Genomic DNA, 27715 nt, shown 5'->3' with positions numbered 1-27715 from the left:
CGAAGACTTGTACAGCAGGGGTCTGAGCATTCACAAGTGACGTGCACATAGAAGATAGGAGCAGGAGTAGGCCATTTGGCCCCTCGCGCCTGCTCCGCCATTCAATGAGATCATGGCTGATCATCCAAATTCAGTACCCTGTCCCTGCCTTCTCCCCATATCCCTTTAGCCTTAAGAAATATATCCAACTCCTTCTTGAATATATTTAATGAATTGGCCTCTACTGCCTTCTGTGGTAGAGAATTCCACAGGTTCACCACTCTCTGCGTGAAGAAATTCCTCCTCATCTCTGTCCTAAATGGCTTACCCCTTATCCTTAGACTGTGACCCCTGGTTCTGGACTCCCCGGCCATTAGGAACATCCTTCCTGCATCCAGTCTGTCCAGTCCTGTTAGAATTTTATAAGTTTCAATGAGATCCCCTCTCATTCTTCTAAACTCCAGCGAGAACAAGCCCAATTGACCCAATCTCTCCGCGTATGTCAGTCTGGTGAATCTTTGCTGCACTCCCTCCATGGCAAGAACATCCTTCCTCAGATAAGGCAACCAAAACTGCACACAATACTCAAGGTGTGGTCTCACCAAGGCCCTGTACAACTGCAGCAAGACATCCTTGTTCTTGTACTTGAACCCTCTCGCTACGAAGGCCAACATACCATTTGCCTTCTTAACCGCCTGCTGCACCTGCATGCTTACCTTCAGCAACTGGTGCACAAGGACACCCAGGTCTCGTTGCACTTCCCCTTCTCCCAATCTATTGCTGGTCAGATAATAATCTGCCTTCCTGTTTTTGTCACCAATGTGGATAACCTCACATTTATCCACATTATACTGCATGTGCTATGCTTCTGCCCAATCACCCAACCTGTCCAAATCATACTGGAGTTTCTCAGCATCCTCCTCACAGCACACATGCCCACCCAGCTTTGTGTCGTTTGCAAACTTGGATATTACATCTAGTTCACTCGTCTAGATCATTAATTATATATTATGAATAGCTGGGGTCCTAGGACCGATCCCTGCGGTATCCCACTAGTCACTGCCTGCCACTCAGAAAAAGAGCCGTTTATTCCAACTCTTTGCTTCCTGTCTGCCAACCAGTTCTTTATCCAATCAGTACCTTGCCCCCAATCCCATGTACCTTAACTTTACACGCTAATCTCTTACGCGGGACCTTATCGAAAGCCTTCTGAAAGTCCAAATACACCACATCCACTGGTTCTCCCTTATCTGTTCTACCAGTTACATCCTCAAAATTCCAGTAGATTAATCAAGCACGATTTACCTTTTGTAAATCCATGTTGACTTTGTCCGATCCGGTCACTGTTTTATATTTTTTATCTTTTATAATGGACTCTAGCATTTTCCCCACTACCGATGTCAGGCTTACCGGTCTATAATTCCCCGTTTTCTCTCTACCACCTTTTTTGAATAGTGGGGTAACATTAGCTATCCTCCAATCCATGGGAACTGTTCAAGTCTATAGAATTTTGGAAGATGACCAGCAATGCATCTACTATTTCTAGGGCCACTTCCTTAGGTACCCTAGGATGTAGATTATCAGGCTTCAATCCCATCAATTTCCCCAACACCATTTCCCTACAGATATGTTCCCTGCAAGCTTAGTCTCGTGCTCTATTTTCCCCCTCTTAATTAATCCCTTTATCCTCCTTTGCTGAATCCTAAACTGCTCCCAATCCTCAAGTTTACTGCTTTTTCTGGCCAAATTATATGTCTTCTCTTTGGATCTTATGCTATCCCTAATTTCCCTTGTTAGCCACGATTGAGTCAACTTTTTTGTTTTATTTTTATGCCAAACAGGGATGAACAAATTCTATAGTTCATCCATGCGATCTTTGAATGTTTGCCATTGCCTATCCACCATCAACCCTTTGAGTAACATTCCCCAAACTCGTGCCTCATACCATCGTAGTTTCCTTTATTTAAATTCAGGACCCTAGTCTCCGAGTCAACTACTTCACTCTCCATCTTAAATGAAGAATTCGATCACATTATGATTGCTCCGACCCAAGGGACCTCGCACAACAAGATTGCTAATTAATTCATTCTCATTACATAATACCCAGTCTAAGATGGCTTGATCTCTAGTTGGATCCTCGACATATTGGTCCAGGAAACCATCTCGTATACACTCCAGGAATTCCTCCTCCACAGTATTGTTACTACATGTAGATTAAAGTCACCCATGATAACTGTTGTGCCCTTATTGCATGCGTTTCTAATTTCCCGTTTAATGCCATCCCCAACCTCCGCATTACTGTTTGGAGGTCTGTATACCACTCCCACTAATATTTTCTGCCCCTTGCTATTTCTCAGTTCTACCCATACAGATTCCACATGCCAGCGAAGACTGGCATAGCACTTCAATGTGGATGGTAGAGAGTTTCCAATTTATGCACAGCAGACACCGAGTTCAGGAATCCACACTCACCCCACAAAAAAAGGGAGAAAATTCAAGTACAGGAAACGTTGTGCTATCCGACAATCTGGAGCCACCGGCAAAAATCAGCAGCCATTATTTATTTCGTTTTTTTTGCTTTGTTTGAACAGTCAAGCTGTGCAAGGTCTGTAGCTATAGCAACAGCTTCAGCTACAGAGCTTTAGGGCCACACCCGAGTGGTTAGAAGCTGTTGCTAAGCAACAGTGTTTGTTGTCAAATACGGAGATAAGAATCTCCGTATCTCTCAACATTAACTCTGGAGAGTACGGCAGTTTTGACGCAACGGCAGCATCTCGGTCCCGTGGGTGCCGGATAGCACAAAGTTTCCTGTAATTTGTAACCAATACTCTATTTCCATTAAGATTTGCCTCAGTATACTAACCAGAAAGATAATCATACAATTTCTTAGAACTCTTAATCCAGGTCACGTATCTTTTCACCCAATGGATTCTGGTGGCGCATGGGTACTGGGTACAGAAGTGTAAGCAATGGCCTGGATTTTGCATTGAGAATAACGGTGAGGCTAACAGTGCTCACTGTTATCATGGAGCAAATCAGACAGCAACTTCCAGAGTCCACACATGCGCAGTTAAACGTGGAAATCCGGCAGTTGCTGTCCGAGTTACCCTGCTCCACAAGCTGCACAAAACCAGTACCTTGCCGAGAGATTCAGCATTGAAATCAATGCAAGGCCATTAAGTTGCTGTACTTACCAGTTAGCGGATTTCTTCCGTGGTTACCGTCGCAACAAAGGGTTGTTAGTCCGGCGACAATAACTGCGCTTATGATTCACGTTAAAGTGGTTATTGTAATAACAAGCTTTGTTACAGTGACTGGTAAGTCTTCCATTTATCTTAAATGACATGCAAATAATACAACCTGGTCCCCAGGCTCTGACTACCGAGAACACCACAACTTATTCCCAAGTCCTGGAGTGATCAGCTTCTTCACCTCAAGAATGCTGCGCCTTAATGGAGAAACAGGTTCTATTCTCATACTAAATTGCAGCTTTGGCCTATGCTTATGTAATATGTAGGTTGCATGTTTAGCTGAGGCTGCATTAAGTGTTTTCCCAACTTCTAATTTTTTTCAGCCTTTGCGTTACAAGCTGTGTTTATAATACAGTAAGTGCATCGGCCAAATGTTTACCTTCTATTGTGTTCTGGTGGTGTCTTGGCAATTAGTCTCATCAGGGCGTGAGCCTTTTTCTTGACCCAGGTGTTTCCATTCTGTGCCCTTGCATTTCCAAACTTTGTTGTTCATAGAGACAAGATTAAGATTTCCCTTTCTCCCACATTTGCTCTTAACAGTAAAAAAAAATGCTAAAATAAAGGAATGCTGGGATAGCTTGACCATTTAAAACATCTTAAATATTCTAACATTACCTGCAAAACGTGGCAGAAATGTATAGGGCAGTGGATTTTTAACGGCACAGTGTCATAATTACTACCAAACAACCACTCTCGCACTGAAAATTTCATTTTACAAGTGTGGCGTCTTATTCCTTCAGAATTTAATTAGTGTTGAGTTTTTTTTTTTTTATAAACTTATTTTGCCACTTAGCTCTCTCTTAATCCCATCTTTCTTTCCCCCTCTATTTTGCCTTCTGTATTTGATTTAAATCTAAATTTATACTTCCTGGTTTATGCTCTGTATGTGGATTCTTCAATCATGTTGCTTGACCTGCTCACACGCTATGGATGCCCTGTGGAGGGCACCATACTGGATCAGAACCCCAATGACAGCAAGTTGCTGCTCAAAAGCCCAAGATTTAAATTTAGTACTTTGCCATTTCAATAGCCCCTCATAAAATGGAAAATATTCTGAAATATTCAAGTAGAAATGTTGTTGTGGTCACTCCCCAACTGAATCTTGCTTGATAAAAGTAGATCATGTTCACATCAGAAGCTCCTGCCTGGATTCATCTATACCAGGCAACTACTGCCATTGTGCATTAGTGCTTGATCCAGCCATTTAAGCTTCTGGAAATGAAATTTCAGCTAAGTAGTGGAATCTTAACTACCCAAGATAAATTTCAACAAAGAATGGTTAAAAGAACTTTATTTTTTTTAAATACATTACAGAATTAAACAGATTTTCAGTAAATACTGCATAATTGCTCAGCTTTTGTCTTAATATAAAATTTATTATATACAAAAGTCTAGTACAAAAGCAGAGTATCACTACATGTTAACTGACAGCATGAAAGGGCAGATGCAGAAATGGGCTTTTCTAAATTTCTACAACCGATTAACTCACTGGTCCCAATAAAGTAAGTTTCAAGACAGGTCAATGGCCTACCAGCAAAATTAAAATGTCATGTTTGGAGGTCCATGGCCACAATGTTTTTGTTTATATAGACAACATGGAATCTACAGACAAGATAAAATACACTGGGCACCCGATTAGAACGTCAATCCTGTTGGTAACTGAGTGGGAAGAACTTCATTACAATGTGCACTGATCATTTAGCCCATAAGAAACAGAACACACTTCATAGAAAGGTGGAAACCAAGTGCAGCCAGCAACAGCACCCAGATGCTAGATTTGATCAGTCCATTCTTGCCATCAGGTACAAATAGTGGGTCTAGCCCACCTCTACTACTGTTGCTCCCAATTCAAGTAATAGGCCTGGTTCTCTTTCACTACACTCATCTGGATTCAAAATGCAATTTTGTAGTCCATTACACAAGCGTTGGAGACTACAAGTCTAATTTAAGTCAACATCACTTAGTGGATGCCCGACAGACACTATTTTTGTGCAATAAATAAGTTTGAGTAAAAAAGTTCAACTGTTCAGTAATTAGTGATAAGAATTTATATAACAGCTTGCAAAAAGCTCAGAACAATACAGTACTGTCTGAACCAAATTTTCTTGTCCACAGATTAAAATGAGATTGGAGGGTGTGGGGGAGGAGAAACAATCAAATGATTTATAATTAGAAATATATACATATACAATGTGTTCTGCTCAGGTACACAGGAGTATTAATACAGTCCTTTTTAAAACCATTGTAAGCATGCAATGTTAAAGACCAAGTTAATATGCTGACTTTGTAGTTCCCTAACTTGTCATTTAAAAGCTGTAATGTCCCACAAGTTTGGCAACTGCTGAAAAATAAGTCAATCCGAAACCATTAACAGGGCCAAGGTACTAAAGTTACTCTTTAAAGTCAAATGTTACCAATTTGACTATGTGCATTACATTTTTCCTTCGATCAATGAACATGACTTAACAGAATAAATGTTGCAGAAACCTATCTTATAGTTGTATTTTCCAAGAGAGATTGTCAAGCTTTGTAGTTCAATACTTAACAAATAAATACTCAGCCGTTATTGACCAAAACAAAAAACTTAAATTTGCAATGATACTTGTGACAGTGAAGCAGCTCAAACTCGTGTGTTTATGGCACGATCTATTTTACACTGCTAGTTCCTGACATTTGCAAGGCCAACTGCACAGAATACGAATCTGCATGTCAAGTGCTGTGTCTAGTTCTAGTCACAGGGAAGCACTTAATCATTGGAAGCAGTACAGAGAAGAGCATCAAGGCTGATCCATAGAGTTAAAGGTCCCAATTATAAGAAAAGACTAGGGAAACTTGGGCTTTTCAGCTTTGAAAGGGAGGTGCCCGAGAGGTGATGTACAAGATAGTAAACAGCATGGAAAAGATAATTCTGGAAAACTTTTTTTAAATTGCAAGAGTGGGACAGAAGTTTAAACTAATAAAAGTTAAATTTAGGGAGGAAAACAGGAAGTTCTGAGTCACAAAAAAAAGTTACCACCACATCAAATTGACTCCCAGATAAAGTAGAAGAGGTATAAACCCAGGAATCACTGAAGATACAATGGGGTTACTGAACAGCCTTTCAGAGGGATGACCCAAGATGGGCTGAATGGCTTTCCTCATTAGTAATTACTTTGTGAAACAGGTTCTTAACACGCCTAGAAAGTCAAAACAGTTTTTACAAATAATACTTCTGACTGTCATGCTTGTGGGGCACTGCAGCTTAGCACAGGTCATTCAGATACAACCTTCATTAATAAGACTTACAAGCTTTGCCAAAATCTGTTTGGGACTTTTTTTTTAAACGAGAGATTTAAAAACAAACATTGCACAGCCTTTTCTGCTGAATAAAGTTACAACAAAAGCGAAAAGTTTAATTAACAGTCTCACATTGTTTTGCAGATCAGGGTTTATCCAGGTTTAGGAGATTAGCAAAATATCTCAACACATTCCAACCATTATTAAAAATAATAATAGGTACATACTTAAGCCATTTGGCCAAGTTTGTAGGAGGTTTGCATTCCAAAGCAAAAATTTCCCCATACGCTTAATTGAAACCTCTTCAGGTTTATACATTTTGAAACAGTTTGTGTGGGGAGGGGAGGGAGGTTGGTGTGAGGTTCTATGGAAATGAAGCAATCTTCAAAATCCCATTTTCTTGAGTATTGCGTGGTTTAACTGAACTCGGTAAAGCAATTCCAAAAACAAAAGCCAGTCACAGATCTTCAAACATCATGCAACAATCCCCAAGAAACCATTTTTCTTCTTGATTTGATCACGTACTCTTTCTACAATTAGAAATAGAATTTGATCGGTTACGCACCCAGTAATAGCCAGGCATAGATGTTAATTTTGGCCTGCAGCAGCTTCCCTCCACCTACCAAGTCTGTACATCTAATAACTGGATATCTCCTTCCATCTCCAACATATCAATTTTACTCAAGTCAGTAAACCGGTGTTTATATTCCAGTAAGTGCTCTCCATTAACAGCAATCTTGAAGCAGTCAGGACCACAGTAAATGATAACCTGAAACACAAACACAAATAGTGTTATTAAAAAAAAGTACAAAACTGTAAACAAGGTAGCAAACCCATTCAGTTCCTGTTTGCCACTACAGGAAACTTTGATATCCAGCACCGATGGGACCAGCCTGTTGCCGATCTATCAAAACTGCCGGACATACAAAGTTAATGTTGAAGCATACGGAGGTTTTCATCTCTGTATCGGACAACAAACACTGTTGCTTAGCAACAGCTTCTAAAGAGTCGGCTGCAGCGTCTCTAGCTGAAGCTGTTGCTATAGTTACAGACCTTGCAGTGCCTGACTGGGGGGAAAAAAGAGAACTAAAAAAACTTATAGAAAATGGCTCCTGATTTTTGCCGTTAGATCGAGTATTCCGGACATACAACCTCCGGATAAACCAAAGTTTCCTGTATAAAAGGTCAAGGAACTTTGTCTTCAGGTTTTTGAAAACCAACTGAGTGCCTTCTGCAAAGTTAAGATGCAAACCCTCTCCCCCCTGAACATTATCTAATTCCCTCGATTAGATTAGCGTCACTACTACTTTGGCGCTAACATGGCGATCCACAGACAACAGATGAGCTCTTAAACACACTGTAACCAAGGTGGATATTTAACAATTTCCCCCCCCCCCGCCCAAGATGTTTTCCTGCTTAGAATTATTTAAATTATCAGAAAATCCAAAGAAAATTTGCCAACCCAGGAACATTTTACAGCCAATGACACCATGACAGCCAGGCACTCAGAAGCCCTTTCAGCTGTCCAGGGACCAACATCATCTTCACACCCTCTTGGTAACCTTCATTGAAGCCATGCTGTAAAATGGAGTCTCAGCCAGCGTTTAACCCATCCGGATAGCCTTCCTTGAGCCTAGGTTGGGTGTAACTTAAGCAAATGTGTAAATACGTTTTATCTAACTCAAGACACTGAGCTCAAACAAAAGCATTTGATAGATCTACATTTACTGGTCCAAGAGTTCTGTATAAACAGTTGCTCTTTGCACTTTTGAGATACTGTATTGTGTATCAAAGGATAAAAAGTCAATCGATCTACAGTTAACATTTAAGGCCACTCATTTTTTTTTTTTTTTTTTTTTTTTAAAAAGCTATACGCTTGAGTAATGCTGTTGGTAGGAAGATCTTCTCAAAAAGGTCTCCGATTCACATTTGGACCACACAATGTACCTCAAAGTATGCCTCTGGGTTAAATGGAAAGTAATCTACTTTCCTCTCCTCTTCACCCCAACTTTGATAAAGAAATGAGTTTCGAACGAAAACGTTCTTTTTGAAACGAGGTGCCAGGTGCAATGGAAGGTCAGTGGAGTCACTCACACGGAGATTGATGGCAAACCTGAAAGAAATTTACATTTACAATACAGTTTTCTCGCTTTGGGATTTGCTTCTATTGTCAGTACTCTGGGTTCAGACATGATACAAATTAAACGATAGACTCAAAGTTTTGGTCAGTTTAACCCAGGAAAAGAGCTGCAGCAAGACTGCCGTCTTACAGAAGAACCCCATGATCAAGACCCTATGACAAAGGGTCTATCCGAAATAGTGGATAAAAGGAAAGACATTTATCACCTTAAAGCTCTGCAAGGGTATTTAAAAAGGGATTTCCCTTAATATTAAAAGATTTTACAAGGATGATACCAGAAATGAGAGGTTATACCGATCAAGAAAGGATCACCAGGCTGGGTCTTTTTTCTCTTGAAAAGAAGGCTGAGAAGTGACCTAATGGAGATCTTTAAAATTATGAAAGGTTTTGATAGTGGACACAGAGCAATTCCACTTGTGGGGAAGAACAAACTAGAGGCCACAAATATAAGTTAGTCACCAAGAAATCCAATAGGGAATTCAGAAGGAACATCTTTACCCAGAGTGTGGTGGGAATGTGGAATAGGTGAGGGGGAACAGTATAGATGAATTTAAGGGGAGGCTGGATAAGCATATAAGGGAGAAAGGAAGAGGGTTATGCCGATAGACTTAGATGAGGAAGGATGGGAGGAGGTTCGAGTCGAGCATAAATGCTGGCATGGACTGGTTGGGCCATAAATTCTATGTAATATTGAAATGTAGTTTTGAAATTCTATGTAATATTGAAATGTAGTTTTGAAACTATAAGGACATGAAGCAGTTGATCAAGCCCTCTTAGTGCATCGTGTAGGGAGAAGATATGTAAAATATGTAACAAAAAGTGGTGCGTGAGCAACTGTCTGCTTTCATTATGGCCAATGTCCCACCAAGAGTTCGTACCACAATAAAATGCAACACAACTGCATTTTTTGCAACTTGCTTTAACGTTTCACAAGATTTAGTTAAGCTCGGGGGGTACGGTAGCATAGTGGTTATGTTACTGGACGAGTAATCCAGAGACCTCGACTAATGATCCGGAGACATGAGTTCAAATCCCACCAAGGCAGCTAGGGAATTTAAATTCAGTTAAATAAATCTCAAATTAAAAAACTATGACCATGAAACTACCGGATTGTTGTAAAAACCCATCTGTTTCACTAATGTCCTTTAGGGAAGGAAATCTGCCATCCTGACCCGGTCTGGCCTCTATGTGACTCCAGACCCAGAGCAATGTGGTTGACTCTTGACTGCCCTTAAATTTCTTACAGGACTTGACAGGGTAGATGCAGGGAGGGTGTTTCCCCTGGCTGGGGAGTCTAGAACCAGGGGTCACAGTCTCAGAATAAGGGGTCAGCCATTTAGGACTGATATGAGGAAAAATTGTTTCACTCAGAGGGTGGTGAATCTTTGGAATTCTCTACCAGAGGGCTGTGGAGGCTCAGTCGTTGAGTATATTCAAGACAGAGATCGCTAGATTTTTGAATATTAAGGGAATCAAGGGATATGGGGATAGTGGAGATGAGATAGAAGATCAGCCATGATCTTATTGAATGGCAGAGCAGGCTTGAGGGGCCAAATGGCCTACTCCCACTCCTATTTCTCATGGCCTAGCAAGCCACTCAGTTGTATTCAAGGTGGCAGCTCACCACCACCTTCGAGAGCAATTCGGGATGGGCAATAAATGTCAGCCTTGCCAGCGACGCCCACATCCAGTGAATGAATTTTTAAAAACCTGAGCTATGCTGCTGCTTTAATAGAGGATTGCTCATCACATTTCTGGCGTGTCATGGCAGACAGACAGAAAGTTGGACCACGACGCAAATTTAATGAGGAGAGTTTCACTGCACATTGCAAGAGACAAAATGCATAGATTGTAATAGAAGTTCAATATTAAATTACCTGTCTGGATTCTTATTGACTTTGCCTTGAACAGTGATTACCCGGCCAGGGCTTAATCCATCCTTAATTTTACCCATATAAGGGACAGCCTAAAAACCAAAAGATCTTCCAACTGTTAAAAACATAAAAAACTGGAACAATTAATATTTAGATTACAGCCCAAGCTTTCCAACCCCATTCCACCAGTTTTCTGCCCCGCTCCAACAACATGCTCTGCCATGACCTCATCAACCCTATTTATCCAAAGGCTGGTCTAGAGGCTTGATGCGTATCCGCACATGTTCCCCAGTAGCAGTGCCCGCCCACGTGGCTTCTATTGTGTTACCCACCGTTTTCCTAATTGAAAACTGGACACTGACATCTTTGTATGCCCTAGAGTCCACTGTTCAAAGGCTGGCAGAGGGACCAGAGTGATTCAATGGAAAAGGTACCTTTGCATGTGCTCCAAGAACGCAGCTATGCAAAGCCCCCCCACCTCCCACCCGAGAGAGCCTGGCTTCCACATGCAAATGATCCCAGTGCAAGAAACACAGCCAGTGTTAGAAAGCATCATCGGGGCAGTCAGAGGTGCCACCTGGCTTAAGTTACTACTCAATTGCAACACCCAGGCCTACAAGTCAATAGGAATTTGGTTCAATCTTGGTAATAAAAAAAACCACAGTATTTGACTATATTACTGCAATATGAAAGCCACTTAAAAGTCAGAGCTGATTGAACATTACGTTCTGATCTCTCATTATAGGAAAAGGTAGAGTACCTGATATGGTACTGTCCATGTACCAAAAGCACTTTGCCTACAGTTAAGAGAGCTGTGCAACACTTTAGAATGTTTGAGTGCTATTGATGGTACAACCAGCTTCAGATCTCTCCCGTTCAACACTGATCATTTCTCGCGGACAATCTGCTCCGACTCAACCTCGCTTCCCTTCCCCCCCCCCTCTGTAGTCTCCCCATACAGCAGCATTAACACTGCAAGAAAGAGAGGAAAACTGAAGGGCAGGGATAGAGGGGAAATGAAAGGGGAGAGGAAAAACAACAAACAGGCAAGGAAAAACAAATTGAAGGGGCTGAGGGGGGGGAACACCATGATACATGCTGACTCCCCCCATCCCCAATCCACCCACCCAAAATCATCATTCTTGCTTCACAATTTGAAAAATCTAACTTTTTTAAATTACTGTTTTAAAGTGAAAATATTCTTTGGAGTTTGTTTTGGCTCAAATAGATTTCAATCATTTTCTGCTGGGTATCCCATGGAGTTTTAAACTTGCTACCTAAATAAAGTCGTATACTGCGCTGCTTGGAAAAAATAAAAACACAGCAAACAGTGAAAGGGGTTGGAGGAGAGGCAGGGACAACAAGGTGAAGAGTGGAGAAAGGAGATCTTCTGTTGAGAAATGCAATCTTTGCAGACTTTTAGGCTGTGCTTGGATATGGCGGTGTTTTAATGTTTCTTTCTGTTGCTTTACCAATTCACAACTGGGGAGGCTTCTTGGTTTTTCTTCAGCAGGTGGATTTGTAAACATGTTCTTGCAAAGTTTCAGAACCGCTCAACTAAAGCACCAAGCATCTAGGTCAATCGTTTTCCAAATAAGGTCCCACAAACAAATGATATGCACTTACCAATGGAGCCTGGATTGGTTTTGTTTGCTGCAATACAAACATACATTAATAAGTCATGTTGTAATAACTTGAAGACAGAAGAAAGACACTTTGAAAAGGAGAATTGCTCAGACTTACAGTCCCATTTGCATCACTCTTCTTTATCGGTAAGTTAGAATATGGATTATCCTGCTCCTAAAAGAGAGTTAGGACAGAAGATTTTATTACAGTACAGTATATGGCTTTTAGATGTGTGGAACAGTTACAGTAAATTATGTGCACTGAGCATCTTCAGTAAAGAGATCCTTTACCCTGGATCCCAATGTTTAGAAATAAACACTAATACAATTGGGGTGACCTCAGCGGCAGTACAGTAACATTTTATTTTCCCCCCATAGGGCAATTTGAACATTGAGGTGTGCCACATGATCAAATACCAGATACCTGCTTTACTCTAAATGCTCTGATCAAAAGAGCAGAGATAAATAGCAATTCCCCTCTAAATATAGCAAGTTAAAATAAGGTATAAATAAGAGATTCAATGGAGCTCCAATGGATTTTTTTTTTTTTTTTTTATATAAACACACTAAACTTGTTCCAAACACCTCAAATCTATGTTAAAAAGTCTGATGAATTCAGACAGAGATGAGCAGCAAGAACACTTGTGGATGTTTCAATTCCTAATCCAAAAGCACTGAAGCCAACTGCAGCGACTCAAAGCACCACTCTGGTCAAGATCAGCGAACTCCGCACCGTGGCCCAGCTATTCACTGTCTTAAATCATTTTTTGGGGGGGGGGGGGGGGGAAGATTTTTTTCTCCCCCGCCCGCCCAATTGTTAAAAACGTTTTGCTTCTTAAAAAAAAAGTTCCACGTTGCATTATTATAAAGTTACTTCTAAACCATTTCAATACTCAAACAATGGATTCATACAAAGTTACAGGAATATTGGCAACACTTAAAATCCAGCCGTGGGTTTTATGCCCTTTGTCCTCCAAATCCTCTCAAGTGTTCTTACTACATGAGTAGGACAACATTGCAACTAAATCATCATGTTCAACTGCTGCAAGTCATAACTGGCAGATTTGCCTTGTACTGACTTTTTAAAAAAAACATTAAAAACCAAGATCAATTAAAATTTCTTTCCTGTTGTATAAACAGAACCCCAGACAGAGCTGGCAATTGTGGGGTCAGGTCCACATTTAAATATGGAAGAGTGTGACACCAACACCAATAAAGTGTCCTCTATCTTTTAATCTACATACAACTTTTAGCATGTGCGGTATTTGCTAAACTACATACCATGTTCATGGAATTTACAAGTGATCATTCAGTACTCGTACAATAACGTGCTGACAAATGAAGGTAATGTTTTGCTAATGGAACTCTAAAATGCTCTGAATAAGATTTCCTGCTAACTTTAAAGACTGCCCAAGAATAACGTTACGTAACATGGAGCGAGTTGAAGCCTATGCTTGAATATTAAAAGTTCCATTAAGTTTATGAAACACTAGCTTCCATCTTGCAGTGGGAACGGTAGCATAGTGGTTATGTTACTGAATTAATCTAGAGGCCTCAACTAATAATCCAGATATGCGAGTTCAAATCCCACCACGGCAGCTGGGGAATTTAAATTCAGTTAATTAAATAAATCTGGAATAAAAAGCTAGTATCAGTAATGGTGACATATGTGATGAAATATATGCCTTCATCAGCCCCTGTATTTTACCTGCTTTGTATTGTGTACCGCCCCCCTTTTTCCTATTGTGTGTATTGGCTACGCCCCTGTCTTTTGTCATATAAAGGTCTCAAGAGCTGCATGAGTCATTCCATCAGACGAACCCGATGTGGAAAGACCTGCAATGTTCTTAGTGATTAAAAGCCTTCAGTTGAATCCTTTAAACTCCTTGTCTTTGAGTTATTGATGGCACATCAACATAGAAGGAATTTACAGCACAAAAGGCCCATCTTGTCCGCGCCGACCCGACAAAGAGCTATCCACCCTAATCCCACTTTCCAGCACTTGGCCCGTAGCCTTGTAGGTTATGGCACTTCTAAGTACTTTTTAAATGTGATGAGGGTTTCTGCCTCTACCACCCTTTCAGGCAGTGAATTCCAGACCCCCACCACCCTCTGGGTGAAAAAAATTCTCAAATCCCCTCTAAACCTCTAACCAATTACTTTAAATCTATGCCCCACTCTATCTAGAACCCTCAATTAGGTCTCCCCTCAGCCTCCTCTGTTCCAAAGAAAACAACTCCAGCCTATCCAATGTTTCCTCATAGTTAAAATTCCCCAGCCCAGGCAACATCCTCAAATCTCCTTTGCACCCCCTTCAAGTGCAATCACATCCTTCCTGTAATGTGGTGACCAGAACTGCACGCAGTATTCTAGCTGCGGCCTAACTAGTGTTTTATACAGTTCAAGCAGAACCTCCCTGCTCTTATATTCTATACCTTGGCTAATAAAGGCAAGTATCCCATATGCCTTCTTAACCACCTTATTTACCTGTCCTGCTACCTTCAGGGATCTGTGGACATGCACTCCAATGTCCCTCTGATCTGCACTTCTCAGTGTCCTACCATTTATAGTGTATATTCCCTTGCCTGGTTAGCCCTCCCCAAATGTATTACCTCACACTTCTCCAGATTGAATTCCATTTTCCACTATTCTGCCCACCTGACCAGTCCATTGATATCTTCCTGCAGTCTGTAGCTTTCTTCTTCATTATCAATAACAGCGCCAATTTTTGCATCATCTGCAAACTTCTTAATCATACTTGCTAAAGTCAAGTCCAAATCACTGATATATACCACAAAAAGCAAAGAACCCAGTACTGAGCCCTGTGGAAACCGCCTTCCAGTCACAAACATGCTCTTCGACCATTACCCTTTGTTTCCTGCCTCCGAGTCAATTTTGGATCCAACTTTCCACTTTGCCTTGGATCTCATGGCCTTTTACTTTCGTGACCTTACCAAAACTATCGGATTGTCGTTAAAAACCCATGTGGTTCACTCCCTTCCTTTAGGGAAGGAAATCTGCTGTCCTTATTTGATCTGGCCTATATGTGACTTGTGACTCCAGACCCACAGCAATGTGGTTGACTCTTAACTGCCCTCTGAAATGGCCTAGCAAGCCACTCAGTTGTAACAAACTGCTATGAAAAAGAATAAAACCAGACTGACCACCCGGCACTGGCTACAGACATGACAACAGCACACCCAGCCCAGTCGACCCTGCAAAGTCCTCCTCATGAACATCTGGGGATTTGTGCCAAAATTGGGAGAGCTGTCCCACAGACTAGTCAAGCAACAGCCTGACAATCATACCTTTCAGCCAATGACTCCGATTCCTCCATCGCCAACCCTGGCCCACTGGCAGGACAGTCCCACCAAAGGTGGTGGCACAGTCAGGAGGAAGTGGCCCTCAACATTGACTCAGGACCCCATGAAGTCTCATGGCTTCAGGTCAAACGTGGGCAAGGAAACCTCCTGCTGATTACCACCTACCGCCCTCCCTCAGCTGATGAATCAGTATTCCTCCATGTTGAACACCTCTTGGAAGAAGCACTGAGAGTAGCAAGGGCACAGAATATACTCTGGGCGGGGGACTTCAATGTCCATCACCGAGAGTGGCTCAGTAGCACCACTACTGCCCAAGCTGGCCGAGTCCTGAATAACAGCTGCGAGACTGGGCCTGCAACAGGTGGTGAGGGACCCGACACACAGGGAAGATCTACTTGATCTTGTCCTCACCAATCTACCTGTCGTAGATGCATCTGTCAATGACAGCATTGGTAGCAGTGACCACTGCACAGTCATTGTGGAGACAAAGTCCCGTCTTCACACGGAGGACACCCTCCATCGTGTTGCGTGGCACGACCATCATGCTAAATGGGATAGATTCAGAACAGATCTAGCAGCTCAAAACTGGGCATCCATGAAGCGCTGTGGATCATCAGCAGCAGCAGAATTGTATTCCACCACAACCTGTAAACACATGGCCAGGCATATTGCCCACTCGATCATTAGCATTAAGCCAGAGGACCAAGCCTGGTTCAATAAGGAGTGCAGAAGAGCATGCCAGGAGCAGCACCAGGCATACCTAAAACTGAGGTGCCAACCTGGGGAAGCTGCAATACAGGACTACATGCATGCTAAATAGCGGAAGCAGCATGCTATAGACAGGGTATAGTGATCCCACAATCAACGGATCAGATCAAAGCTCTGCAGTCCTGCCACATCCAGTCGTGAATGGTGGTGGACCATTAAACAACTAACGGGTGGAAGAGGGTCCATGAATATCCCCATTCTCAATGATGGTGGAGCCCTGCACGTGAATGCAAAAGACAAGGCTGAAGCGTTTGCAACCATCTTCAACCAGAAGTACCAAGTGGATAATCCATATCGGCCTCCTCCCGAGGTCCCCACCATCACAGAAGCCAGTCTTCAATCAATTCAATTCACTCCACGTGATATCAAGAAACGGCTGAGCACATTGGATACAACAAAGGCTATGGGCCCAGACAACATTCCGGCTATCGTGCTCCAGAACTAGCTGCGCCTCTAGCCAAGCTGTTCCAGTACAGCTACAACACTGGCATCTATCCAACAATATGGAAAACTACCCAGGTATGTCCTGTCCACAAAAAGCAGGACAAATACAATCTGGCCAATGACCTTCCCTCCATCATAAGGTCAGAAATGGGGATGTTCGTTGATGACTGCAGAGTGTTCAGTTCCATTCGCAACTCCTCACATAATGAAGCAATCCATGCGCGCATGCAGCAAGACCTGGACGACATTCAGGCTTCAGCTGATGAGTGGCAGGTAACATTCGCACCACACAAGTGCCGGGCAACGACTATCTCCAACAAGCAAGAGTCTAACCACCGCCCCTTGACATTCAACGGCATTACCATCGCCAGATCTCCCACCATCAACATCCTGGAGGTTCACCATTGACTAGAAGCTTAACTGGAACAAATTTATTTTTTTTTATTTTTTTTTATTTTTTTTTTTTAAAAACACTTGATCTGGAGATAGACGACCTATAACTCACTCAGAGCTGTTATATGTACTTTTTAAAAATTAGTTTTATGGGATGTGGGCATCGCTGGAAAGGCCAGCATTTACTGCCCATCCCTAATTGCCCTCGAGAAGATGGTGGTGAGCCGCCTTCTTGAACCACTGCAGTCCGTGTGGTGAAGGTACTCCCGCAGTGCTGTTACGGAGGGAATTCCAGGATTTTGACCCAGTGACAATGAAGGATTGGCGATATACTTCTAAGTCAGGATGGTGGGTGACTTGGAAAGGAACGTGGCGGTGGTGGTGTTCCCATGCGCCTGCTACCCTTGTCCTTCTAGGTGGAAGAGGTTGTGGGTTTGGGAGGTGCTGCTGATGAAGCCTTGGCAAGTTGCTGCAGTGCATCTTGTAGATGGTACACACTGCAGCCACAGTACGCCGGTGGTGGAGGGAGTGAATGTTTAAGGTGGTGGATGGGGTGCCAATCAAGCGGGCTGCTTTGTCCTGGATGGTGTCGAGCTTCTTGAGTGTTGTTGGAACTGCACTCATCCAGGCAAGTGGAGAGTATTCCATCACACTCCTTACTTGTGCCTTGTAGATGGTGGAAAGGCTTTGGGGAGTCAAGAGGTGAGACACTCGCCACAGAATACCTAGCCTCTGACCTGCTCTTGTTGCCACAGTATTTATGTGGCTGGTCCAGTTAAGTTTCTGGTCAATGGTGACCCCCAGGATGTTGATGGTGGGAGATTTGACGATGGTAATGCCGTTGAATGTCAAGGGGCGGAGGTTAGACTTTCGCTTGTTGGAGATAGTCATTGCCTGTCACTTCTGTGGCGTGAATGTTACCTGCCACTTATCAGCCCAAGCCTGAACATCGTCCAGGTCATGTTGCATGCGGGCATGGTCTGCTTAATTATCTGAGGAGTTGTGAATAGCACTGAACACTGTGCAGTCATCAGCGAACATCCCCATTTCTGACCTTATGTTGGAGGGAAGGTCATTGATGAAGCAGCAGAAGATGGTTGGGCCTAGGACACTGCCCTGAGGAACTCCTGCAGCGCTGTCCTGGGGCTGTGAGGATTGATATTCAACCACCACAACCATCTTCCAGCCAGTGGAGCGTGTTCCCCCAATTCCCATTGACTTCAGTTTTACTGGGGCTCCTTGTTGCCACACTCGGTCAAATGCTGTCTTGATGTCAAGGGCAGTCACTCTCGCCTCACTTCTGGAATTCAGCTCCTTTGTCCATGTTTGGACCAAGGCTGTAATGAGGTCGGGAGCCGAGTGGTCTTGGCAGAACCCAAACTGGGCATCAGTAAGCAGGTTATTGGTGAGCAAGTGCTGCTTGATAGCACCGTTGATGGAACCTGCCATCACTTTGCTGATGATTGAGAGTAGACTGATAGGGCGGTAATTGGCCGGATTGGATTTGTCCTGCTTTTTGTAGACAGGACATACCTGGGCAGTTTTCCACATTGTTGGATAGATGCCAATGTTGTAGCTGTACTGGAACAGCTTGGCTAGAGGCGCAGCTAGTTCTGGAGCACAAATCTTCAGCAAGATAGCCGGGATGTTGTCGGGGCCCATAGCCTTTGCTGTATCCAGTGCGCTCAGCCGTTTCTTGATAACACGTGGAGTGAATCAAATTGGCTGATGTCTGGCTTCTGTGATGAGAGGGACCTCAGGATTAGGCCGATATGGATTATCCACTTAGCACTTCTGGCTGAAGATGGTTGAAAACGCTTCAGCTTTGTCTTTTGCACTCAGGTGCTGGACTCCACCATCATTGAGGATGGGGATATTCATGGAGCCTCCTCCTCCCGTTAGTTGTTTAATGGTCCACCACCATGCACAACTGGTTGTGGCAGGACTGCAGGGCTTTGATCTGATCCGTTGATTGTGGGATCACTATACCCTGTCTATAGCATCCTGCTTCCACTTCCTAGTCCTGTTACAGCTTCCCCAGGTTGGCACCTCATTTTTAGGTACGCCTGGTGCTGCTCCTGGCATGCTCTTCTACACACCTTATTGAACCAGGGTTGTTCCCCTGGCTTGATGGTAATGGTAGAGTGAGGGATATGTCGGGCCATGAGGTTACAGATTGTGGTGGAATACAATTCTGTTGATGGCCCACAGCGCCTCATGGATGCCCAGTTTTGAGCTGCTAGATCTGTTCTGAATCTATCCCATTTAGCATGGTGGTAGTGCCACACAACACGATGGAGGGTGTTCTCTGTGTGAAGACGGGACTGTCTCCACAATGACTGTGCAGTGGTCACTGCTACCAATCCTGTCATGGACAGATGCATCTACGACAGGTAGATTGGTGAGAACGAGGTCAAGTAGGTTTTTCCCCCTCGTGTTAGTTTTCTCACCACTTGCCGCAGTCCTAGTCTGGCAGCTATGTCCTTCAGGACTCGGCCAGCTTGGTCAGTAGTGGTGCTACCAAGCCACTCTTGGTGATGGACATTGAAGTCCCCCACCCAGAGTACATTCTCTGCCCTTGCTACTCTCCGTGCTTCTTCCAAGTGGTGTTCAACATGGAGGAATACTGACTCATCAGCTGAGGGAGGGCGGTAGGTGGTAATCAGCAGGAGGTTTCCTTGCCCACTTAGTAACCCTACTTAGTTAGTGGATGTACTGTGTAATATAGACACAAGAAAGTTATAGGAGTAATAACAAATGTTCAGACCTTTGTCAATCAACTGAACATGATATTTATTGGGAAATATATGTAGCTTACACCCCTAAACATTAAATGAAGCAATACTTAGCAATGAGTTAAAATACAACAAAATCATACACTTTCACTAAAAGTCTTTAGTTTCAAGATGCTTCACAAGAAGGCACAGTAAAAAAATAAAAAAATTCTACTTACAAGAAATACAAGTAGCTTAACTTAGTAATGCTGGTTTGAAGCCAAATATTACTTTGGACCAGTCAGGGAACTTATGCACTCACACAGATTGTATGTTGCAACGCTAGCATACAGCAGCGTAAAACGTGACATTATCCAATATCAATGCTGACCGGATTCAAGATTTATTCGAGGAATATTCTACTGAAGTCGAAGCAGGCGGGAAGTCCAGCACTCCGATTGCTACTGGACGAAGTGCGCACCAAACAGGATCGGGCTTCGCAGTGATGCTTCGAACTTAGTTAAACAGGTCACCAACATTCACTAACCAGACTTATAAATGAAGATTGGTCACTTAGGAGAGGCACTGAAAGCGTGTCAGCATCCCTGGGCCAATGCCCCAGCGTGAGTCACCACACTGAAGAGTAAGAGGGGGGCAAAGTAAAACAAATTATAAAGAGGAAAATATGACCCGAAATGTTAAGACAATTCTGATCTCCCAATTTTAGCCTTATAATTATTCCCAGATATGTTAAAAATAAATTGCATAGTTACGTCTTACTTACAGAGCTGCCCAAGAAGCCAATTGTTTGAATTTGGACTACACCAGAGATTCCAAGTGTGTCAACTCTATCCACACTTATTCTGTGCTGGTAGTCCAGGAAATGTTTCCCATTAACCGCAACCTAGTGGATAAATATATATTTACAGAGCAGGTTAGTGTAGGTTAACTACAGTGGAGTGTTACATTTTCCATCCACAGTCTGATGCACAGAAACAGGCCATTCGGCCCAATTAGTCAGCATCAGCAAACAGTTCTAAAATCAAATTTATCCATCCTATTCCCTTCAACCACTTCACCAATCTAATCACGAACGCTAACAAAGAGAATGAGGCAGAAAGTAACCCTGGAAGTGAATTCTCTATAGTCACAACTCGTCTGTAATTTAAAAAAAAGTTTCTCCTCTAAGGCAAAGTATTATTTTCAAGTACATCAGAGGGAAGAAAAAAAAAAGATAAGACTGCTAAGTATGCATTCCCATTTCAGCAATATTGATTGCTGCTTTTTGACAGTGAACTAGTTGACCTCCTGTGGGGCTGCTCAGTTATGAGGTGGATGTCCAGAGAGTCAGATAGGTAGCGAGCGTACTTTAGAGCAAGACAAAAAGACCTTGCAGGGCAGAAAGGATTTAAGGTCAAGCACAAATGTGACCTATTACCTGCAGAGTGTGGGAACAGAGCAGAACATGCTACTTTTACAATGGCATTAAAGGTTATTGAAAAATGCAGAATGACAAATAGAATTGCATTCATTAGAACCTTGTCACATCTGACTATCTTAAAGCACGTCACACAATTAGAGTGTATGACTTTTTAATTTAGGAAAAATATTAAGTCATGTAGAATGGGTCACACGAAGCCAAGGAATAATATGGAAAGTTTGCATTACCTTGAACTTGTCAACCATTATGAGAAAAATTATTTCAAATGGCTCTCCTTTCTTGAATGGCATCTCATATTTTATCGTTTCACGTCCCCATCTTTCATTCTCCAACGTGTTGCAAACCACGCACCCAGATCTCCGTAAACGTGGATTGAAATGCAAGGCTATGTCTGCACGAGGCTTTTCACTACTTCCGCACTGGAAATCCACTTGGAATCTGTACAAAGGTTTCACTATTACCATTCAATAACAACACGCATTTGTATTGAGATGTTAATTTCACATTGTGGAAATTATCAAGCTCTAAAATGTCAGCTATTAAGTTTGTTTGAAAATGCTGCCAGCATGGTCAGCCTTCTCCGAACGCAACTAAAATGTATACGGAGATTTGGGAAAAGCTTTCAAAATATAGATATATTGACAGCAGACTATACAGAGGGACACATCTAGACCATGTAGGTTAGCTAGTCACAACCAAAATTAAAACTACTGCCAATGCGTTTTCCGATCTCAAACTCTGCCATTAAGATACATTTTATAGAATAAAATTTGCTGCTATGAACAGGAAATGGCCGGGATGTTTGTAAATCTCCACAAGCAAACAATGCAAGAATGTGAAGACCTTGTTACATCCTATTTCATCTTAAACTACAGTAAAGTCCACTTGTCTCCAACGTTGTGTACAAAATCCCACCCTCATGTAAATGCTGCCCAATTATAAATAAAATGTTTGAAAATATTTATATAATAAAAAAGGTTGATACTCTTCACCTTGTATAAAAGAGGATTTTCCAATTGCATGTCGTACTGCTGCATCTATATTCAGTAGCATACAAAATTACAAATTTCAGCACAAAACAGCATTTTAAAAAGGGAAAAGTTCAAAACCATACTGCTTATTATCCACAAGCCTTTGCCATGTTCCACTGTCCACAAGTAATTCCTATGCTGTGCTGGGTGGGACATGTTACAATTAGCACAAGATGAAATCAATGCGTCAAAGCTGCCAGACTCAAAAAACAGCCAGCTCAATCACATCAACTTTCCAAGCACACTGGCATATTGTTGTTATCTGGTGCAAGAATTACAGCGTCTAATGTTTTCTCCTCTTCCCAACTTAAACAAAACAACAACAAAAATCAATAAGTGCCAGACCTTCAATGGAAGTGATTAACTGGTCATGATCACAGGGTTCATTACAAGTACTTTTTCTACTGTCAGCTGGCTGTGTGCAAAAGCTCAACCTTCAAAGTTGCTTTTCAGTCATCAATTGGCACATTTCACCGATGCGTTCCAGACTGCAAATTGATCACTTCAACCAAACGTAAAGGAGTGACAATTGACTTCAATAACTTTTGTCAGTAAAACCATTAAAAGAGTATCACCCCCAGAATGCTAAAGACAGGGTGGCTTCACAGAATGTGTGTTTTTTTTTTAAATAAAGTTAACTGTCTACTTCTTCTAGAATTGTGAATAGCCTTTCCTGCAAGAGGAAAATTCTCAGCAACTCGTGTACAAGTGGAATTAAAACAGAAAATGCTCAGCAGGTCAGGCAGCATTTCAGGTCAACGACCTTTTATTAGTTTGTATACAAGTGGACTTGACTGTATTGTGCAATTAAGAGGTATAAAATTTCCTTCCCGGTGTAGATTTTCAGCCTGATATTTTACCTGTCACTTTCTTTGGGCAATACTCCCTGTACTGCTATCATCTGCCCACGATGCAAGCCACCAAAAATTGCTCCACTGTATGGTATAACCTACAAGAGAAAATGACATTTAAGCTTAAAACATGAAAACAATAAAACGCTGCAGATCAACAGTATTTGGATTAATGTAGTGTAACTCGCAGCACCACTACAAATGAAATGAATTTATTTCATAAGCGTGGCGGTGCAGAATGTCAGTTAAGCTATAGTAGAACAACAAACTACATACACAATACAATATATGCTGTACATTATTCTGGTCAGGCCACATCTGCACTAAACTTCTGGTTGCTGCAACTTAAGGGGGGCTGTCCAGGTCCTGGAGAAGGGAGCAACCAGGCTGATCCTTAGTGTCAGAGGGAAGAGCCACAAGTACCAACCTGATAAGCTGGAGCTCTTCGGCCTTGAAGAGAAACAAGTCACAAGAGACCTTATAGAGGTATACCAACAGGTACGCAACAGGATAGAAAAAAGTAAACCCAGAACAAGAATTCCAGTTCATGCAGGGGTAACAGAACAAGGGGGCAAGATTCAGGATTGTGCAGGATAAGTTAGGAAGTACTTCTTGATACAGAGGGTGATCAATAACTGATTTAGTTGACAAGAAGAGTGTTTGAAGTTAGGGCACTGGATGCTGCAACAGGAAATTGACCAATATAGCATTCTGAAATTCCGAAATTTGCCTGGGCCCCCACTCACATGACTTCTGCCAGGAGTTAAAAATCTAGGCTTGAACTGCTGAAGTTAAAAAATAAGTACAAAGGCAATTTGCCCCCAGCACTTTTGAACAGTAACTAGACAAGTGAATTGTGTAGAAACAAATTTGGTGAAAGAATCTGTGCAAACTGACAAGCATGGATTTCTTTTCAAGTCTCTGAACATACACAGACCCAGACTGAAACTGTTCCAAGTCATTATTTCTGTTTAAAAATGGGAAGTTCTCCAGCTGCAAAAAAGTTAAGAGGAAAAATTGGGTTGCTTTGCACCTCCCGTTAGCGGCCCCTCGCGCCTGGGCGCGGCTCTGCTAACAGAGCCTCCGGCAATGACGTCATCGGTGTGCGCAGTGCCCCACTCGTGCCCCCTGACCTACCGCCAGACAATATATGTCAGTCAGGGTGGTGTTTTTGCAGCCGCGGCAGCGCAAATTAAAGGGCAGGTGCTGGGCAGCCTTTTTTTTTTCTGGCCGCCTGCCAGCACCTGCTTTTTTTATGCGGGGAGCCAGCCACGATCGATCAGCCCGGCACTCCTCTCAAGTGCCAGGCTGTTTACCCAGCACCCCGCTCCTCGGAGGTCCAGCAGGGCCCCGGTGCACGCAGTGCTAAGCCCCTCCCCTTTAATCAGGGGAGGGAAGCACTACCTGCCGATGCGTGTGGCGTGTTGCACGTAGCGCCACGATATTCAATGGTAGTGCCCCAGGAAGGAGGGGGGAGCACTTCCAGTAGTGCCCCACCTCCTGCTTGGGCCGCTACCGAAGTTAGAGTCCCAAAGGGGACGCCAGTGAATTTTTCCCCCTCAATTTTTTTTTTTTATATATAAACACACCAGATAGATTCAGTTCTGGTTTAGGATGAATTCTAATTAATAAGGCTTCAAACAGATTCACTCAAGTTTTTCACAATGTTGCAGATTCAGGGAAAAATACTTCTAAAAAATATTTTTAACATTTCAATTGACGAAAGGAGGAACGAACTTGCATTTATATCACGCCTTTCAAGACCTCAAGACGTTCCCAAAGCGCTTTACAGCCAAAGTACTTTTGATGTGTAGTCACTATTGTAATGTAGGAAACACGGCAGCTGGTTTTGCGCACAGCAAGCTCCCAAACACAGCAATGAAATAAATGACCGCATCATCTGTTTTTAGGTGCAGGTTGAGGGATAAATATTATCCAGGTCACTGGGAAAACTACCCTGCTCTTATTCAAATAGTGCCATTGGATCATTTATGTCCACCCGAGGCAGAAGACAGGGTCTCAGTTTAACATCTCATTCAAAAGACAGTGCAGCACTCCCTCAGTACTCCACTGCAGTGTCAGCCTAGATTTTGTGCTCAGGTCTTTGCAGTTTTGTTATGGATAGCAAAGTAATATCTTTGCAGTTAGATATTGGATTTAATCTGCTGAACACTCGAGGGTATTTCTAAAGCACATGTATACCATACTGTAGAGTTTAAACCACGCTAGACAAAGGTTTCAAGAAGTAAAATACACAGTAGGATATCAATCAGAAACCTAAAATTTGAGGATTTAATTTTTGGTAAACTCGCTGAATAACTGAATACAAGATGGTATATTAAAAGATTAACTTTTTCCAATTTTTCTCATCCCTTCTCAGGGCAGTGCTGGGGCACCATTACACTGGTTCACAAAGTTAACTGAATTGGCACATATGCAGGCTTGCTTCCACAACAATTACAACAAAAAGTATTTATATAGCGCCTTTAACATAATAAAACGTCCCAAGGCGCTGCACAGGAGTACTTTAAGACAAAAAATTTGACACCAAGCCATAGAAGGAGAAATTAGGGCAGGTGACCAAAAGGTTGGTCAAAGAGGTAGGTTTTAAGGAGCGTCTTAAAAGGAGGAAAGAGGTAGCGAGGCGGAGAGGTTTAGGCAGGGAATTCCAGAGCTTAGGGCCAAGGCAACAGAAGGCATGGCCACCAATGGTGGAGCAATTATAATCAAGGATGCTCAAGAGGGCAGAATTAGAGGAGTGCAGATATCTCGGGGGGGGGCTGTGGGGCTGAAGGAGATTACAGAGATAGGAAGGGGCGAGGCCATGGCGGGATTTGAAAACAAGGATGAGAATTTTGAAATCAAGGCGCTGCTTAACCGGGAGCCAATGTAGGTCAGCGAGCACAGGGGAGATGGCCGAATGGGACTTGGTGCAAGTTAGGACACGGGCAGCCGAGTTTTGGATCACCTCAAGTTTAAGTAGGGTGGAATGTGGGAGGCCAGCCAGGAGTGCATTGGAATAGTCAAGTCTGGAGGTAACTATGGCATGGATGAGGGTTTCAGCAGCGGATGAGCTGAGGCAAGGGCGGAGACGGGCAATGTTACGGGGGTGGAAGTAGGCGGTCTTTGTTATGCTGCAGATACGTGACTTGGATGGGGAGGCCAGATCCAAATTGGCAGGTATCCATAAATTTGAAAATGAAGACAGGGGATATTAAATTTGACCACCTCAGCCAAAGGTCAGAGATGTGTTTTTGCACAAACACTCAACTCACCTCTCTTTCCCCCTGAAATGGTCCAATTAGTGTCATGGAAACAAAACTATTTCAAAAAGCTAACCAGAAGTGGAAATGGGAAAAAAACAGCTTTCTGTTGAAGGAAGAGCTAGATAGCCAGATTACCTCCCTCATCCAGACTTATTTCTAGGGCAAGGTGCTGATATTTATAGGTTGGGCAATTACGTAAGATAACAAAGGCCAAAACATTAAACTTTACCAACATTCAGCACTGAATAAGCTCGAAGGGGAAACATAACGCGGTTCCTTTTACTGGCCTACACAAGACTTATACTGACAGCTATTATAGGGAAAAATTACTGTAGTATAAGCAGGACTTTGGGGAAATAGAAGCTATAAAAGCCTCTTTAAAGGGGTTGGGCGAATGGCTATGGACATGGTTATGGTTAACCTTTGCTGAGAGCGAATCTTCGTGGGGCGGTTCATACAGCACAGGCTGCCTCTCCCATGAACTCTATATAAAGGCATACACACACATCAAGGCTGAGTCCTTACCGGGTTAAATATCGTCGGATTAGACATCTGAAGACTAAATCACTGGTGATGACCAACACAGAAAGAAGTGCACCCACTCTGCACCAGGAACTGGCCTTCCGAACAACGTCACTGCACCGAACGTTGCGGATGTAACAATGACTCAATCGCCCAATGGGAGGCCGGAGCGGCAGTGATTGGCAGGCGGGGGGTTCGCCTGCTGATTGGTGGATGGGAAGCGGCTGGTTTCGCTGATTGACAGAGGCTTCCACCACTGGCTGGTGTGGTTTTTTTTAAGCCTTAAAAAACAGCTTTATGGTTAACAATATAAATGCAATGATAAATTTTTACAAATAAATCAATAATATTTACAGTACAAACTACCACTGTTTCAATAAACCAAGAAAAAAAACCGTATCACGCCAGTCCTATTGGCATCGTTTACCCATTCAATTGACTGGCTGGTGTGTTACTGCAAAATAACTTGCATTTGTTGGAGTAGAAAAATAACCCAGACGGTAATTAGACAGGAAATAAATGTCAGACCAAAGAAAATCGCTCACCTTAGAGCAGAGAAGGTTAAGGGGAGATTTAATAGAGGTGTTCAAAATCATCAAGGGTTTTTGATCAAGTAAATAAGGAGAAACTGTTTCCTCTGGCAGAAGGGTCAGTAACCAGAGGACACAGATTTAAGGTGATTGGCAAAAGAGCCAGAGGAGAGATGAGGAGACTGTTCTTTTTTAATGCACCGAGTTATTATGATCTGGAATGCTCTGCCTGAAGGGTGCTGGAAGCAGATTCAACAGTAACTTTCAAAAGGGAATTGGATAAATAC

General features: G+C 42.7%; 1 protein-coding gene across 4 annotated transcripts; it reads right to left on the bottom strand.

Moving 5' to 3' along the window:
* Window positions 1–4504: 4504 nt before the first annotated feature.
* Window positions 4505–27069, bottom strand: lgals8a (galectin 8a). Of its 4 annotated transcripts, XM_085980214.1 has the most exons (11): window positions 26902–27062; window positions 23120–23208; window positions 22221–22265; window positions 21456–21666; window positions 20572–20691; window positions 12264–12320; window positions 12147–12173; window positions 10524–10612; window positions 8454–8619; window positions 7130–7275; window positions 4505–7036 (listed from the first exon to the last, which is right to left on the bottom strand). In XM_085980214.1, coding segments are annotated over exons 1-11 (978 nt in total). In that variant the 5' UTR covers window positions 26929–27062; the 3' UTR covers window positions 4505–7035. The 4 variants fall into 4 exon arrangements, with proteins under 4 accessions (XP_085836340.1, XP_085836339.1, XP_085836344.1 ...); XM_085980213.1 differs by having other exon boundaries at window positions 4505–7275; XM_085980218.1 differs by lacking the exon at window positions 20572–20691 and having other exon boundaries at window positions 4505–7275; window positions 26902–27069.
* Window positions 27070–27715: the final 646 nt, after the last annotated feature.

This window comes from Somniosus microcephalus, chromosome 3, assembly GCF_052327205.1.
Source record: "Somniosus microcephalus isolate GS21.2 chromosome 3, FLI_Smic_1.0, whole genome shotgun sequence".
Lineage (NCBI taxonomy): Eukaryota > Metazoa > Chordata > Chondrichthyes > Squaliformes > Somniosidae > Somniosus > Somniosus microcephalus.
The sequence above is the reverse complement of the archived record's forward strand: the minus strand, read 5'-3'. Positions and strand labels throughout refer to the sequence as shown.